Consider the following 15,790-nt stretch of genomic DNA (forward strand, 5'->3'; position numbering starts at 1 on the left):
TATTTCTATAAACTCATGTTAACTTTATCCAAACATGTACCCTCCTCAAATTTTACTTCCTTGTATATCCAGTTTTACCTTTTGGTTACCGGTAAAGATAGTTTGTATGATTAATGAATAACACTGTCAAAAACACAGCAGCACAGGAGACAGTTGATACCAAAATGAGCACATACAGCGCACACATCTGACACATGACACATGACACATGTACATGTAAGAAGAATAAACAAATACTACCCTCGGGCAGATATGAATATGAATGAGGCTTAAGACAATCGGAGATGGCCACGACTCCTGGACCCGTAAGGTAGGATAAAACTAAAAGCGACTGTAGTTACATTCCGTGTGCCATTTTAAATGACGTGTACGACGTTTGAAAACCTATTTATTCACACAACGATACAAAGTGAGCGAGTTCAGTTCAACGCAGCTTTAAGTAGTAACACAGTTATATCACGGCGTGTGGGAGGAAATTATTACACTCGCATGTTTGTCTCGCTTGGGAAATACAAGAATTCTAGCACTTGTTCCATAAAAATCAGTATGACACACGTTTGTATTCTAATCTCTATTTAAGTGAGTGAGTGGGTTTGTTGGGTTTAAAGCCGCTTTGAACATTATTCCTATTATATCACGGTGTGTCAGCTTAATGTGGGAGGAAAGCCAGAAGTGATGCAGGTCTCAGACGTTTACCACTTTGGTGTAACCCACGAGCACGGGTATGGTGCTGACAAACTTCAGAACATAATCGGAGCGAACCAGGTATCGAACCCACAATCATACTATTAGGATTCTGGCATGCCCAAGGGACGCAACTCTGCATAAAGAATTGTAGTGCATTAAACGACTCGGCATTCCGTGCCTCCCGTTGATGCACAGAAGACAACCCGTGACATTTGGAGCGTTAGAACAATAAATCACCTTCTCACCTTACCCTGAAATGCTACATCAGAATGTCTTATGTCTTGTTTCAGTGATTCTAGTTATATTATGGCCGACGACAATCAGAACGCACCACGGACTATTGATAGCGTCCTTGATCTACTGGGCGGACTGGGACGTTACCAGCTGTTTCAGGCTGCGCTGCTTGCCGTTAGTAACCTGTCGGTTTCTTTCCATCTCCTCAACTTCGTGTTCATAGGTATGTTTGTGTTTAGGTTTACGTGAAGACAAGAGCGTGAGCAAACTGACCGTAAAGCTGTCGTCACGACAACTAACAGTACATCTTTGTACAGGCAACCTATACATTTGGTATTGTAACAGCTTTACCAGAAGCCGATAATGTAAACACTTATGTATCTACGTCAACATATGAGCCCGACCCACAGACGCCCACAGAATCCTTTTTAGTGGTATAAAGAGTGACAGTCACACCTGAGCCCCCTGTTCTGTCATGTATGTGACAGAGTTCACCTATTCGCCCCTGGAATCTTCACAGTTAATGTTGCTATTATAGGCGATGATTGTCACGAATATTACGAAACTAGACATAAAGATCTGTTCGTAGATAACAAAATATCTAATTAGTGTCGAAAATGAGAAAACATGTTTCTAAAGAAATATACTTAAATACATAGCTTCAATTTTGCACTATCCTATCTAATGTGTCATTCGCAAGGGGGGAAAGCGTATCCTAAACATTTAATTTGCAAATACACATAATAAAGATAAACGAACATCGTGTAAAACAACCTGTTCACTATATATCTGTAGCATGGCTCGTCCTAAATGAATATTAACTCTCTCACCTGCCCGGTGAAAAGGACGAGTGCTTGTCTGATATGTTATTATGCCTACGTTTGTCGTCGCTCTCATTCGTGATTTACCCTGTGCTTTGTCGAGGTATCGTTCACATGAATAATCTGTACAGCTGACCTGCCGCGAGAGGACTTTTGAAAAGGTTCCTTCGCTGCGGGCCGTGATTCTCGTGTCCATTTACTGTAGTACTTCTCGTTGGAAATAAACTGTACACTGTACACTGTGTTTGGGGATGGTAAATATCCTGCATTAGGAATAAACATTGTATTTAGCGAGCCTTGGCGAGCTAAATACATAGTGTTTATTCCTAATATATTTACCTAGGATATTTACCTAGGATATTTACCAAGGTAACAATTCAAACATATTTCGGCCAAATCCAACTATTTTAATTTGTGGAGAAGGTTTCAACTCGCAGAGGTCTACAAGCACAGATATGGCTACAGATCCCCGCTTGGCTAGGCCTCGCGCCCTCGCAAATTTGTTTCGAAATTTATACCTCCAAAGTAGCCAAAACTTATAAAATGCCTTAACGTCACAGTTAGACACTGATTTTCAGTATATTAGAGTGTTCTTTTGATAATGATAGCAATTATCCCTGTTGTTTATCCAGATTCGCGATGGTTAATTTTGACTCGATCGCCGAATGACGAGGACGACGCCATGTTTGTTTATAAACAGTGAAAGTAGTCCTACTTGACCTTATTTGCATCTCTATCCGCATATGACCCCAACGGATATTTTTATCCGTAGGCTTTATCCTGCCGAGAAACATGACCATTATATGATAAATGCATATACTTGGCCTTCCTTCCATGTATGTCTTATAGGACAGATTAAATCACCACAAGCAAACAATTCATTTATTTGCTACAATGTTATTTATACAAACAAACAATTGATAAGGGGTCAACTGAAGGTAAGCTAATATTTTTGACTAAATGTAAATAAGAAATAAATATAAATCTCTATTTGTAAATATTGTGTTTCTATTCTTGAAAGTACTTGTCGTTCTGCTCCTGACCTTTTTTTAAAGTTTTCCTGTCTGTTATTTAAGGTAACAGCATATATTCTATAATATAAGGAACACTCATATGTTTTTTTCCAACAGCGCAGACCGTGAAACAACAGTGTGACGTGACTCCGCTTTATGGCAACAACACCACCACTAACTACGGCACCTGTGACGTGTCAGTACAAAACACCACCACCAACGTCACCTCAAAACATACTTGTAGTGCTTGGACATATGATGTGCAGAAAGATCATTCCATTGTATCAGAGGTAAGTGGTATTGCGTTTTCCCGAAATATTTCATATTATAGCAACTTTTGTTAACACGGGACTGCAGCTGTTTAAAAAAAGATGCATACACCAAAGATGTAATGTAAAATTTCACTTCCCTAAAAATATCGTAACGCGAAACAGGATGCAAATTAAAAATTGAAATGAAAGATTCATGATGCTACTTCCTTTGCCACCGTTACGAAGTAGGCAATGGAGTTCATGTGTGAATGAGAGAGCCTACAAAATGATCCAAGTTCGTGAAGAACGTCCACTGCCACCTCTGAGCACACTTTTGTCATTCTGAGGAATGAATTACATGTAGGCTTGGAAAAAATGTCAGCACGCTGATCAGAAACCTTCATAATCTCTCGTGACAATTTATGTCAATATGAAGCAGACCCAAACGATTATGTTGAGCAATTTGTCTCTATTTAACCCCTATCAGCCAGGTACTAAACACAGCCAAAATAGAAACATCTAACGTATCGTCTGAAGAAGGCAAAATCTGTTCCATCAGCAGGCAAGATGATAGCTTCAGCTTTCTGGGATTCCAAAGGAAGCCTACTGGTGGACTACTGGTGCATGAGAATACCATAGCTAGACGACGTGGAAATCTGCATAATGGTGTGCCCAAGCGTTTTGTCGCCATGTGTGCCACTCTTAATTCCAACACTTAAAGAAAGAACAGTCTGACAAGCATAATGCAAATATCAATGACATCATTTCTGCCGAGGCACTCCGGTATCATTGGCAGAAGTGTGTGGTGGACCTCAGAGAGGATTATGTAGAAAACTATTTAGCAATCAACTCCTTCAACACATTCCATCATAGTTAGTTTCAGAAATCTGCAGCCTTCTCTCGGAGTCGAGCAAGTACCAATATATTAACCAAGAAATATATTTGACTTTTCCATAATCAAATTCTTTTTTTATTTTGCCAAAGAAATATTCTGACCTGTATGCATACAAAAATGGTTGACAATTCATATATGTCAGGCGGACGCGCTATTCTCAATTAGCTACTGAAGGTTCTAAGTTCTTGACCTGTTGCTAACATTCCATTTACATGCCGAGGAACGGTTCTGTATAATTTCAATCATCAATATAACTGTTGAAAAAATACAAATACACTGTCTCGTTCCATATGGTAGTGGATGGGTGAGCAAATATTACAGCTATTCGCGGCGATTTATATAGTATAGTAAGTAATTGCAACATTGTTGATCTCCCTGTGCTTCATTCCTTGATCACAATTGCAAAATTGACGAACTCCTTTTCAATTTCATATAAGAAACAACAGGTAGACCGGTGTAGGAGGATCAGGTTTCTCCCCGCAGGATACAAACACTCCCCTGATGCTACTGCTGTATTGGCGATAGGCAGCTCCCTTTTCTGATTAAGTACCTATCTAGACCTTTAAGTTGGCTATATATACAGTTCAAAGAGTTTATTTATACGTAAGGATTTAATTAAAAATGCTCATATATAAGTTAATGGCCCTACTTTAAGAATACCCGACAAGCTACCCGTCGTTCAGATTAGGAATATGATGGCTTGATATACTTCCGATCCTTCCTGTCAAAGGAAGGATTGGAGATTGTACATGTTAACTCATGCATCATGGACATTGAAATTGTTGCAGCAGCATCTCTTATTAACACATCCATTGTTATCATGGATTCAGTACGACCCCTTGCTCGTTGTGCCACTCGTCATTTCGTGCAAATGTACAACTCACCCACTCACTCACAAACTACAATGAACATTTCAATCGTGCTTTGTAGGCATCGTGTATTGAGTGATTGTACATGGCGTCAGTAATATTGCAAACATCTTAGTACTATCGTTCAAATATGAAAGACCACATGCTGTAATCCCACCCCATACCATAACGCTGCCGCCCCTTAACCGATCTTCCATGACACAATGATTAACGTAACGTTCATCTCGACGTCGGTACACTCGAATCCGCCCATCGCTGTGGCTGAGGTCAAAACGAGACTCCTCAGTGAATAGAACTTGTCCCCACTGCATGGCCGTCCAGCGTAGACGTGTCTGCACCACTGTAGACGTACTTGACGGTGGTTTCCTGTCAAAATGGGACGTCTAGCGGGTCTTCTGGCGACATTCTCTGCACATCTTAGGCGACGACGTACGGTTTGTGAAGATATTCGTCGAAGGCCAGGGATGCTTCTTGCAGTCAGTGTTGCTGGATGGAATCGATTTCGTAGGTGTGTTCGAATCCAGTTGTCTTGTCGATTATTGGTTAAGCGTGGCCTGCCACTCCGAAGATGGTCTCTGACTGCATTCGTCTTTTGCCAACGTTGCCATAAACACCAAATCGTGTTTCCGTGGACGTTAAATTGTCTTGCAACATCACGTTGACTCAATCCTGCTTCAAGCATACCAATGGCTCGTAGACGCTCATTTTCGGACATGCGTGGCATTTCGTAATGAATAATTGGGTAATTTTGTTGTTTTTTCTGAGTGGTTGTTGTCAGTACGATGCTAAACAATGGATATGGAATCCCGTTAACGCACATGTTTTAATACCCATTAGTGAAATGCATAGGGCTTCCATAAACGTCAACTTTAGCATGGAACGAATGCTTTTCTGTAGCAGTTGCGTTTTTGTGACTTGATTCCATACATGTACTACAATATTGAAAACCAAACTTGACGTGTTTGAAAAATACACTAAACTACTGGTGTCACAGGAACTTTTGTTGTTGAGTGTATATATCATGAATATTGATTAGTCGAAAAATATATCATTGACAAAAATTTCAGTGGAAAAAATTGTGACTCGAGGTTTTCTTTTTCAATGGGACATTGCAACAATTATGCGCGGTTCGTTTGATAATAAGAAAACACTATTCGTCAACATGTGAATAGCAGTCACACCCACAACACATACACACATGATACAAAGGTTAACAACTCTGTGGATAATTACTGTGTTATTTTATGTCCCTTCTGGATTATTTTTTCGAAATATAACTAATGTGTATTTGTATTCATTCCGTGGGGAGTGTTTTGATCCTGAGGAGGACTGTTTATATCCTGAAGGGAGAGTTTTGATACTGAGAGGGGAGTAACTGTGAGGGAATCATTTTAATCATTTTACAACGGCTACCACCCCTAAACTGGAAACAAAATACATTTCCCATTGACTGGGTGCAACAAATGCGTTATCACCAAGTACACAACGCTCTCAGTCTATAGATATGTTTGTTGACAAACTGAAACTTCTATGTTAGACGGACATCATTATTTTTGTTTTAGTGGGATCTCGTGTGCGGGAATGTCTTCTTCGCCCGCCTGCCCCAGTCTCTCTTCATCGTAGGCCAGGGGATTGGCGCAGCCACGGTCTCGGTATTGTCGGACAAATTCGGGAGGAAACCTTTCCTTGTAATGTCACACGTATTGACCGCCGGTGCCGGGTTTGCCTTGGCGTTCTCCCCGAATATCGCAGCTTTTACTGCTCTGAGAATGGTGAATGGAATTTTTCAGCAGGTAATACTCATTTATTCACTTATTTTCCACAAACAGATTGCAGCAGTTTGTTATGTTATTATGAACGGCATTAAGTAAAATTAAAAGTAATTAAATAATCATATATCCATAACCTTGCGGGAAGAAGATACTCTCTCATATACATGGCCAGGTGTACTTGACAATCAGTCACACCTTTGTTCATTGAGAGTTCATTGGGATTAAGGTCGGTGTTCATTAATCCAAGTTCAGTAACTTTGTTGAGACATAAACCTGATACCCTATAACGGTCAACAGTTAAGTATCCACACTCACTGCAGTAAGCGGTGACTGACGGGATCGGGTGGTCAGCCTGGCTGACTTGGTTAATGTATGTTATCGTATCCCAGGTGCGTAGATCGATGATCATGATGATACTCAATGGATTATCTGGTCCAGACTCGAGTATTTACAGACCGCCGTCATATCGTTAGAATACTGCGACTTTACACGATAGACAAAAAAAATAAAATTACTTCAATTTTATACATGATGGACTATGACACTCAGGTAGCATTTGACGTTTATAAGTCCAGGTGTAAATGGGTTCCCAAAAGTCAAAATAAAATTAGATTAAAGGGATAATTATACTTCCTCTCATTTCCTCTATTGTCAGCATAAAGACAACATGTCTCCATTGTCAGCATAAATATCTCAGCTTGATAGTCATGGTGGTCTGATTGCCATCAACAACAAGGTAAAAGATAATAGCCACTGCATTAACTATGCATTGTGATTGTATTAGGCAAATGCTCTAGACAGTATCAATGTGTGATGGAGGTATAACACCATAGATGTACAAACTGAATAACCTGAAAGAATTCTTTTCTGAATGATGTTCATATTAAGAAAGGTTCAAGGCTCGCTGATACGTGTTCCTGTAAATCCGATTGTCTTGGCTGATACAGGGCATTGTTGTGACATCAAGCACTATGGTGATGGAGTTATTTCCGATGAACCGACGGGTAGAAGTATCTGCAGTGTTCGCCTTGGTATGGAGTTTCTGCACTATACTCCTCACGGGAACCGCCTACTTCGGTCGTGATATGGATTGGAGAACTCTGCAGCTCTGTTTTGTATCTGTATCCATCACTGTCCTTCTCCAGATTGTGTAAGTCCATTGTGATGGCGATTGATGATCGATAATTAAAAAATCCGTAAAATATGCAATGCTGAAAAGTTATGTGGAAAAAGGAATTAGTTCGAAGAAGGGTGCCATCCAAGTGGTACTTATTCACAAACGTAATCATAATATTGCACAGATTATATCGCATCATTTTCCTTTGACATGAACGTGTTTAATGTTGTTTATCGATTTACTGTGGTGCATATTGTGTGTGTGTGTGTTGCGTTGTGTTGTGTTGTGGGGGGAGGGGGGGTGTTCAGTTTATTATTATTATCATTAAAACCTAACGCTGGGGCATTTATCAACAGCGCATGGCTGTCAACGGATGAAAACGAAGATCTTGGTACACGCTCTCTAAGTTTGATGCTCTCGACCGATCTAGGGCATCGTACATGTAGATACTCGATAAGCGCTGGCGGTAAAACTTAAACTAAAACAATTTCCGCTGATGTTTTCTGCTTCATTAAAACTAGTCTATTTAGAGACCCGTGAAGATCCGGGGTAGACCAGCTAGCCGTCTCAGGCGACGGTGCTTGTCTCAAGAGGCGACTAACGGGATCAGGTGGGCAGGCTCGCTGACCTGGTTGATACCTGTCATCGTATCCAAGTTGCGTGGATCGATACTCATCATGTCAATCACTGGATTTTCTGGTCCAGACTCGATTATTTATAGACCGCCGTCATATAACTGGAATATTGCGGCGTAAAACAAACAATAGTTTATTCAGATAAATCAAAGTACGCATACCTTATAAAAAATCCGTAATTGTATGCAGACACTAAAGAACACCATGTAGATGACCTAAAAATATGTACGTCTCATCAGAACGAAGAAAGCAAGCGTTATATATATATATATATATATATATATATATATATATATATATATATATATATATATATATGCAATTATGACGTTTCAATTATTTAGCTTCATGGGGGAGTCCCTTCGTTGGTTGATAACGAACAAGAAGGCCAAAAATGCGATTGCTCTATTCAAGAGAGCAGCCAGGATGAACAAGCTCGACGTGTCAAATGTAGCATTACCCGGTATTCGAACTGAAAATACACCTGTTGAACTGAGCAGCACTGAAACACCATCAGAAGTCGTGAAATACAGCTGCCTCGACTTGGTGCGGACCAGGTTTATGTTGAAGATCACTACTGTTGTGTGGTTTTCTTGGTGAGTATATCAACTTTATTAAGTGTTTCACCCAAGATTACCAGTGACACAAGGACACATGAAAGCTGCGCTCTTTTGCTCCTTAAGGAAAAATATGTGTCTTAAAGGATTAAGATATGTTGACGTCACGTCTACGTTGATTTGTATACGGATATAACGAGCGTAGCAAGTTGCATTGGTAGTTCCGTATATATGTCAGTTCACCCACTGCATCTCCAATGAAATGTCCGGTTGGGATCAGAAATACAATAGGCACCAAGCATTCTACTGCTTGTCGTAAAAGGATAATTCTGAGGCAGAGGTCATACCGTGTCCACGAAGGGCATTACTCATATCCACCACTGAGCTATTGTCTGACCGAGAGTCGATTAAAACCGTTTCCGGAGCAGAACTCCAAAACCGTTAAATATTTCTTGCTGACCCTTTCTATATAGATCAGTTTCGTGGGGAACTGGTGCCTTTTGATGATTTCGGATTTTTTGCTTTTTCTTTTCTTTTTTTCATGATTTTGCAAGTTGTTTCCGGAACATGACTCCAAAACCTTTAAGTGTTTCTTGTTGAAACTTGCTATAGAGATCGGTGTAATGGTGAACTGGTGCCTTTAAATGAATTGGAATTTTTAAGTTTGTTTCCATGACGACAAGTTTGACTTATACTGACAATGAGGGTTGGTCTCGTTACCGAAGTAGAACTACAAAACCGGTGCATATTTCTGGATCAAACTAGCTGTACGGATCAGTCTGGTGGTGAACTTTTGCCTTTTGATGATTTGGGATTTCTTCAAATACTGAACAGGATTATTATTTTTTCAAGGAACTGAAGGTATCCAGTGGCAAGGAACCAACAGGGGATAAAGTAGACCATTTCCGAATTGCAACTGACCAGGGATATGTCATCTCCTAATGACCCTTGTTTTAACATGCAAGACACATCGCCCATTATCATACTTAGCTGTCATGGTCACTAATTTGGTTCGAATCCGAGACTCAACCTTCACAATACCACATCCAAATCAAAGTGTACATGCACCACATGTGTATCCCAGATTTCGGTTGGAGGCATGAACGCATTGAATAGGCTTCCACACCGCCCTAATTATGATAGATGAAATGTGACAATGTTGCAGGTTGGTTGATAGCTTGACGTACTTCAGCCTCTATCTAACAGCTTCATCTCTGACTGATGACTTCTATCTGAACTTCCTCCTCAACTCGCTGGCTGAGGTACCAGCAGGTCCACTCTTCTGGTTTGTCGGAAGAAGGTTGATATCTACTTAACTGTCTGTTTCTGACTATCATTACAAAGACAATTTACTTCTTCTTAGTTTGTTCAAGTGGCATTTTAGTGTTGGTATAATGACCAAGAGCGAGAGTTCTATGGATATACAACTTCTGTATTATGATGTATAGATACTATCACCGTCATCAAGAACATATTTGTATATACTGATCAACAAAAGTTCCTGTGACATTGAATAAGATCTAATGCAAAGTTAGATTTTTTACCAAATCTGAAACAATTTCGGTTTGCAACAAATAAAAGACTCCTGTAAGTGTTCAAATGGTTTAATTTGCCATACTGACTTCAGAAAATGCGTGATTTCATAAAGAAACACATGAATATGCCAAAATGTCAATTTACAAATCAATAGCGTATGTATCCACCTCTGGTTGCGATGCAAGCAACACATCTTCGTCTCATAGAATGGACCAGGCGTCGAAGGCGCCGATCCATCTAATCCCACATGTGCTCGATTGGTGAGAGATCAGGGGAGCGAGCCGGCCAGGGGATGACGTTCACGTTGTTTTGGTGAAGAAAATCCTAAACAAGTCGAGCAATATGAGGTCGGGCGTTGTTATGTTGAAAGGTAATGCCTTGGCCATGACGACGCAAAAACGGTAGAACAACAGGGCCGATGATCTCGTCGCGGCAGCGCTGTCCATTGAGAATTCCCTCTACGGGTCCTCTGTCTTGCTGTAATCACACCCCATAGCATGACGCTGCCGCCCCCGAACCGATCTTCTTCCATGACACAATGATTGACGTAACGTTCACCTCAACGTCGGTACACTCGAATCCGTCCATCGCTGTGGCTGAGGTGAAAACGAGACTCGTCAGTGAATAGAACTTGTCCCCACTGCATGACCGTCGAGCGTAGACGCTATCTGCACCACTGTAGACGTACTTGACGGTGGTTTCCTAAATGGGACGTCTGGCGGGGCTTCTGGCGACAATCTGAGGCGGCGACGTGCGGTTTGTGAAGATATTCGTCGAAGGCCAGAGATGCTTCTTGCAGTCACTGTTGCTGGCTGGAATCGATTTCGTAGGTGTGTTGCTCGAATACAGTTGTCTTGTCGATTATTGGTTACGCGTGGCCTGCCACTCCGAGGATGGTCTCTGACTGTCTGTTGCCAACGTCGCCATAAACACCAAATGGTCTTGCAACATCACGTTTACTCGATCCTGCTTCAAGCATACCAAAGGCTCGCGGACGCTCATTTTCGGACAGGCGTGGCATTTCGTAATGTTTAATAATTGGGTAATTTTGTTGTTTTTCTGAGTGGTGGTTGTCAGCACGATTCTAAACATTGCATATGGAATCCCGTTAACGCACATGTTTTTATACCCATTTTTGGGTGGTGAAATGCATGCGGCTTGCATTAAAGTCAACTTTAGCATGGAATTCATGCTTTTCTGTAGCAGTTGCGTTTTTGTGACTTGATTCCATACATGTACTACAATATTGAAAACCAAACTTTACTTGTTTGAAAAATAATAAAAATATTGGTGTCACAGGAACTAATGTTGTTGAGTAGAGAGAGAGAGGGAGAGAACTATATTCCTTGTTCTTTTTAAAATTCCGAGTATGTGCAGAGTTGCGCCCCTTTAGCAGTTTCATTGTTCGTGGTTTCGAATCCAAGTTTCACCTCGATAATGATTTGTCCTCGTCATAACCGTGTTTCTGGGTTCCACGATATCAATGTGGTAAACACCTGCGATCTAGGCATGCGTCACTTCGGGCTATCCTCCTACAGTTATCTAACACGCGGTGATACACTTGTATTACTAAGTATTGTTACCAGCGGCGTTAAGACCAACTTACTGTTTTTTATTAATAAAAATTAATGTGATTTTCCAAATGTTTGGTTAATGCATTGGCAATATTCGTATGTTTGTGTTGCACATATCCTCTGTGGGGAATAACACTGTTTATATTGATCTCTCTATGTGGAATAACACTGCTTATACTGACTGTATTCTCAATGTAGATGGGGAAGGAGACTATTCTTCATTACTTTCCATAGTGTTGCTGGTGTGTGTCTTCTCATGGCTACAGTAATCAAAAGTTTGGCGGGTGAGAGTAATTGATACCACTAAATGTATGCACAATTATATTATGTATTAATTACATAAAAGTTAAGTATAACCTGTTCTCCAGTGTTGGGTTGCCTCTGTTTGGGTCCATGTTACATACGTAATCGGTACATAAATTAATTTTAAATAAACAGTGCTACAGACTATAGTATGTGATGTATTGTACCGATCTTCATGGTATACTTCTGGAAACGACATGTATCATGTAACGTTGTGAACCACATGTATCATGTAACGTTGTCCACGACATGTATCATGTAACGTTGTCCACGACATGTACTGGTAGTATCATGTAACGTTGTGAACCACATGTATCATGTAACGTTGTCCACGACATGTATCATGTAACGTTGTCCACGACATGTATCATGTAACGTTGTCCAAGAAAATGGTAGGCCCGTGAAGATCCGGGGTAGAATAGGTCTTAAGCAACCTATGCTTGCCGTAAAAGGCGACTATGCTTGTTGTAAGAGGCGACTAACGGGATCAGGAGATCAGGCTCGCTGACTTGGTTGATAAATGTCATCGATCCCAGTTGCGTGGATCGATGCTCATGATATTAATCACTGGATTGTCTGGTCCAGACTCGATTATTTACAGACCGTCGTCATATAGCTGAAATACTGCTGAGTGCGGCGTAAACAACAAACAAACAAGAAAAGGGTAAGCCTGACCTGCTCTACCGGTAGCGCCCGACGCCCGGTTTGATAAGCAGTGAAGTTTATTCATGAATATGCAGCATATGCGTATGGTGTGCACATGCATTAGCCGTATACAAGTAATGTATTTACAAATATACTTACATAGGTAAATTTCTCTTTAAATGGTTGGATGCATTCCATTAGTGGTAAATAGAAGATATCGAGGTTTATGAAATGTTGGATCAACATGGGAATATTTAGGATACATTTTCCACTGCTTTCTCTTCAAAATGGACACACTATTGCGTCAAAAGACAAAACGTTGTTTGTTCATTGACTGATGCAAGAAGGTCCCATGGAAACACTAACCGACGATCAAACACTGGATACTTTGACCTGTTTCAGCTGGCCAAGTCGCACTGACGTCTTCTACAGTCTTGGCCTTCATTGGAAAAGTTGGCAACGCCGCCTGTTTTAACGGGATGTTTGCGTATACGCCGGAGATCTATCCAACGAATCTCAGGTTGTTTTAAACAAATAGAAAACTACTCTAAATATCTTAGGATATGTAAAAGGCACATGACCTTATGAAACTAGGTGTGGCTGTTCACATTCTACAATGTTCTCATGTACCGATATGTCCATACTGTGCATATATCATAGATATTTCTGCCGATAGATCAATTGGTATGGGATCTGGATCGATTGCCGCCAGGGTTGGAGGAATGATCGCGCCTTTCATATCTATTCTTGTAAGAACCTATTAAACATCCTATCCTATTCCTTTATATTTTCTCTCATTTCAATTGATCCTGATTTATAATTACATGTCCTTATGATCCAAAGAATACCGTTGTCTTAAACTATGATATGCAGTATTGTCCATATGCAATGATAGTGAATACACTACATGCATTTATTGCATTGGTTTCTACATGCATGAAGATGATGTGACAATTTTGATGTGTTCTTTTTCAGGCAGCTATTGCTCCCTGGGCTCCTGGAACTATTTTCGGGGTAGCCTGCTTGGTAACAGCCGCGCTCAATTATATGCTCCCTGAAGCAGAGGGACGAGAACTTCCCCAGACAATTGAGGACGTCAAGGCATGGGGTAAAGCACCTGCAAGAGATTAACGCTACTTCAATAAAACAAAGCTGTACGCGTTGGAATAATAATATCCAAATATATGCGGATAGTTCAAAACCATCTTCAAAGAATTATCAGCGTGAACACTTCAGTTTCAGACGCGAGAAATGATAAATTATACATTATTCGAAGTTACGATTTTCATGTTATGTAATTTTTTTTTTCAATATCCATTTTCAGTGAAATGTGTGTGAACACAGCACAGTCAAATAGAGATGCATAACCAAACCAGTCTACATGTGCATGAATAATATTAATGATGTCATATTCGTAACACCAAAAGCATCTATTCCCAGATAACTCCAACACTGTAACCATTTGTCGTGACTCGAACCAGGCTTTGACGAGCAAGCCCCGTTATCGATAAAGTGGAATGGTTAATACTAATCAAGCATGTTGTAAGGGTCGTAGTCAGGCTTAGTTGCCATTTGTAAACTGAACGTCTTGAACGACTAACCACTTACATTGTACACGGACCAATGCCTTACGCTACATGGTCTTTAACTTATAAGTCAATTATAAACAGTTAGCTTCGTGTACACATTTGAGGAGTCAGAAGCTCGTGTTATCTCTGCTGTTCGTTGACATAATGTACACCTTAGCAAACGTTCAGAGCCAGCAAGTGTTAAAGTTGATAGCTGACAGTATGTTAGACAATATGTCAGACTATGTTCCACGTTCCACGTGGGTCTCAGCGGTTGATGAGTGACCCTTGTATCGTTGAAATCAAGTGACTATATCCGGCACCGAAACAGCATGAAGGATATCAAGATATCATCTTTAAGAGAGATATAATTTCATGTTGGCAAAAGTGCACTACCCACAAGAGCTGAGTTGCACGAGGCGATATGAGCGCTCAGACGATCTTCTTTACCATACATCGACACAACCGTATCGCTAAGGTCGTAAATATATACAATTCTCCAAGGTCCAAATTGACAACTACGGGTCAAATGGAGACATGCTCCAAAGTGTACACAGTCGGGTACATGTTGGCTCGAGTGATAATGACAATGTTGTGACTCGATCAGTGGCATTGTCCCCCATTAAAGCCATACTTAACACGTTATGACATTATTATTATCAGAAACATATGAAATGTTTGTTAATAGTAGATATGGTATTAGAGAATAATGGTCTAATAAATCCATATGTTAAAGGATTCAAGAAAACATGTTACATTATCATGTTTGGTTCTTTCATAGTATTATGTATAACGTTTGATGTATTGACTATATATATAACTAGTTACATGTAATAGAGTTCGAGTTTACGCAAATATGCTTTAATACATACATTATTATTAATTGTAGATGTTGAAGTATGGTATGACTCCTATAGCTGCCTTGTGTTTTTACGCCCTTCAGAACTTTTCCGTTTATTGGTATTTGAGTGAGTGAACATGATTATTAACACCAGCATTATCGCAGTGTGGAACACCAAGAATGGAATTCAAACATCGCAACCATGAGGGGAATCGAATTTCGGCCTCCCTACCACCCCACACTGTGTGTAAAATGCATTATTGGACGTAATTTTTTTAATCAGGTAAAACTATGCAGCTTACTTTGTGGATATACTGACCGTTGTTATAGAAATGAAGTGAATGTAAACTCCCCGTAGAATAATCAGAGACAATAAAATGAATATTATTATCTTTTTCCCCTTTGTTTTATTTACGCATTAACATGTTAGTAAGGAAAAGGGTTGGACAAACTTTAATTCTAATTTTGATAT

The 15,790-nt window shown here is 40.2% G+C and overlaps 1 protein-coding gene across 1 annotated transcript; it reads left to right on the forward strand.

Annotated features, from left to right (window-relative positions):
* Positions 1–993: 993 nt before the first annotated feature.
* LOC139466711 (organic anion transporter 3-like) lies at positions 994–14,040 on the forward strand. The gene is made up of 10 exons (XM_071248352.1): positions 994–1,144; positions 2,873–3,045; positions 6,333–6,563; positions 7,490–7,692; positions 8,639–8,890; positions 10,017–10,151; positions 12,160–12,245; positions 13,312–13,429; positions 13,586–13,658; positions 13,885–14,040. The coding sequence occupies exons 1-10, from the start codon at positions 994–996 to the stop codon at positions 14,038–14,040; spliced, it is 1,578 nt and encodes a 525-aa protein (XP_071104453.1).
* The last annotated feature ends 1,750 nt before the right edge of the window (positions 14,041–15,790 follow it).

Source organism: Haliotis cracherodii, unplaced genomic scaffold, assembly GCF_022045235.1.
Source record: "Haliotis cracherodii isolate W230 unplaced genomic scaffold, xgHalCrac1.p SCAF_1, whole genome shotgun sequence".
In the NCBI taxonomy this organism is placed as follows: domain Eukaryota; kingdom Metazoa; phylum Mollusca; class Gastropoda; order Lepetellida; family Haliotidae; genus Haliotis; species Haliotis cracherodii.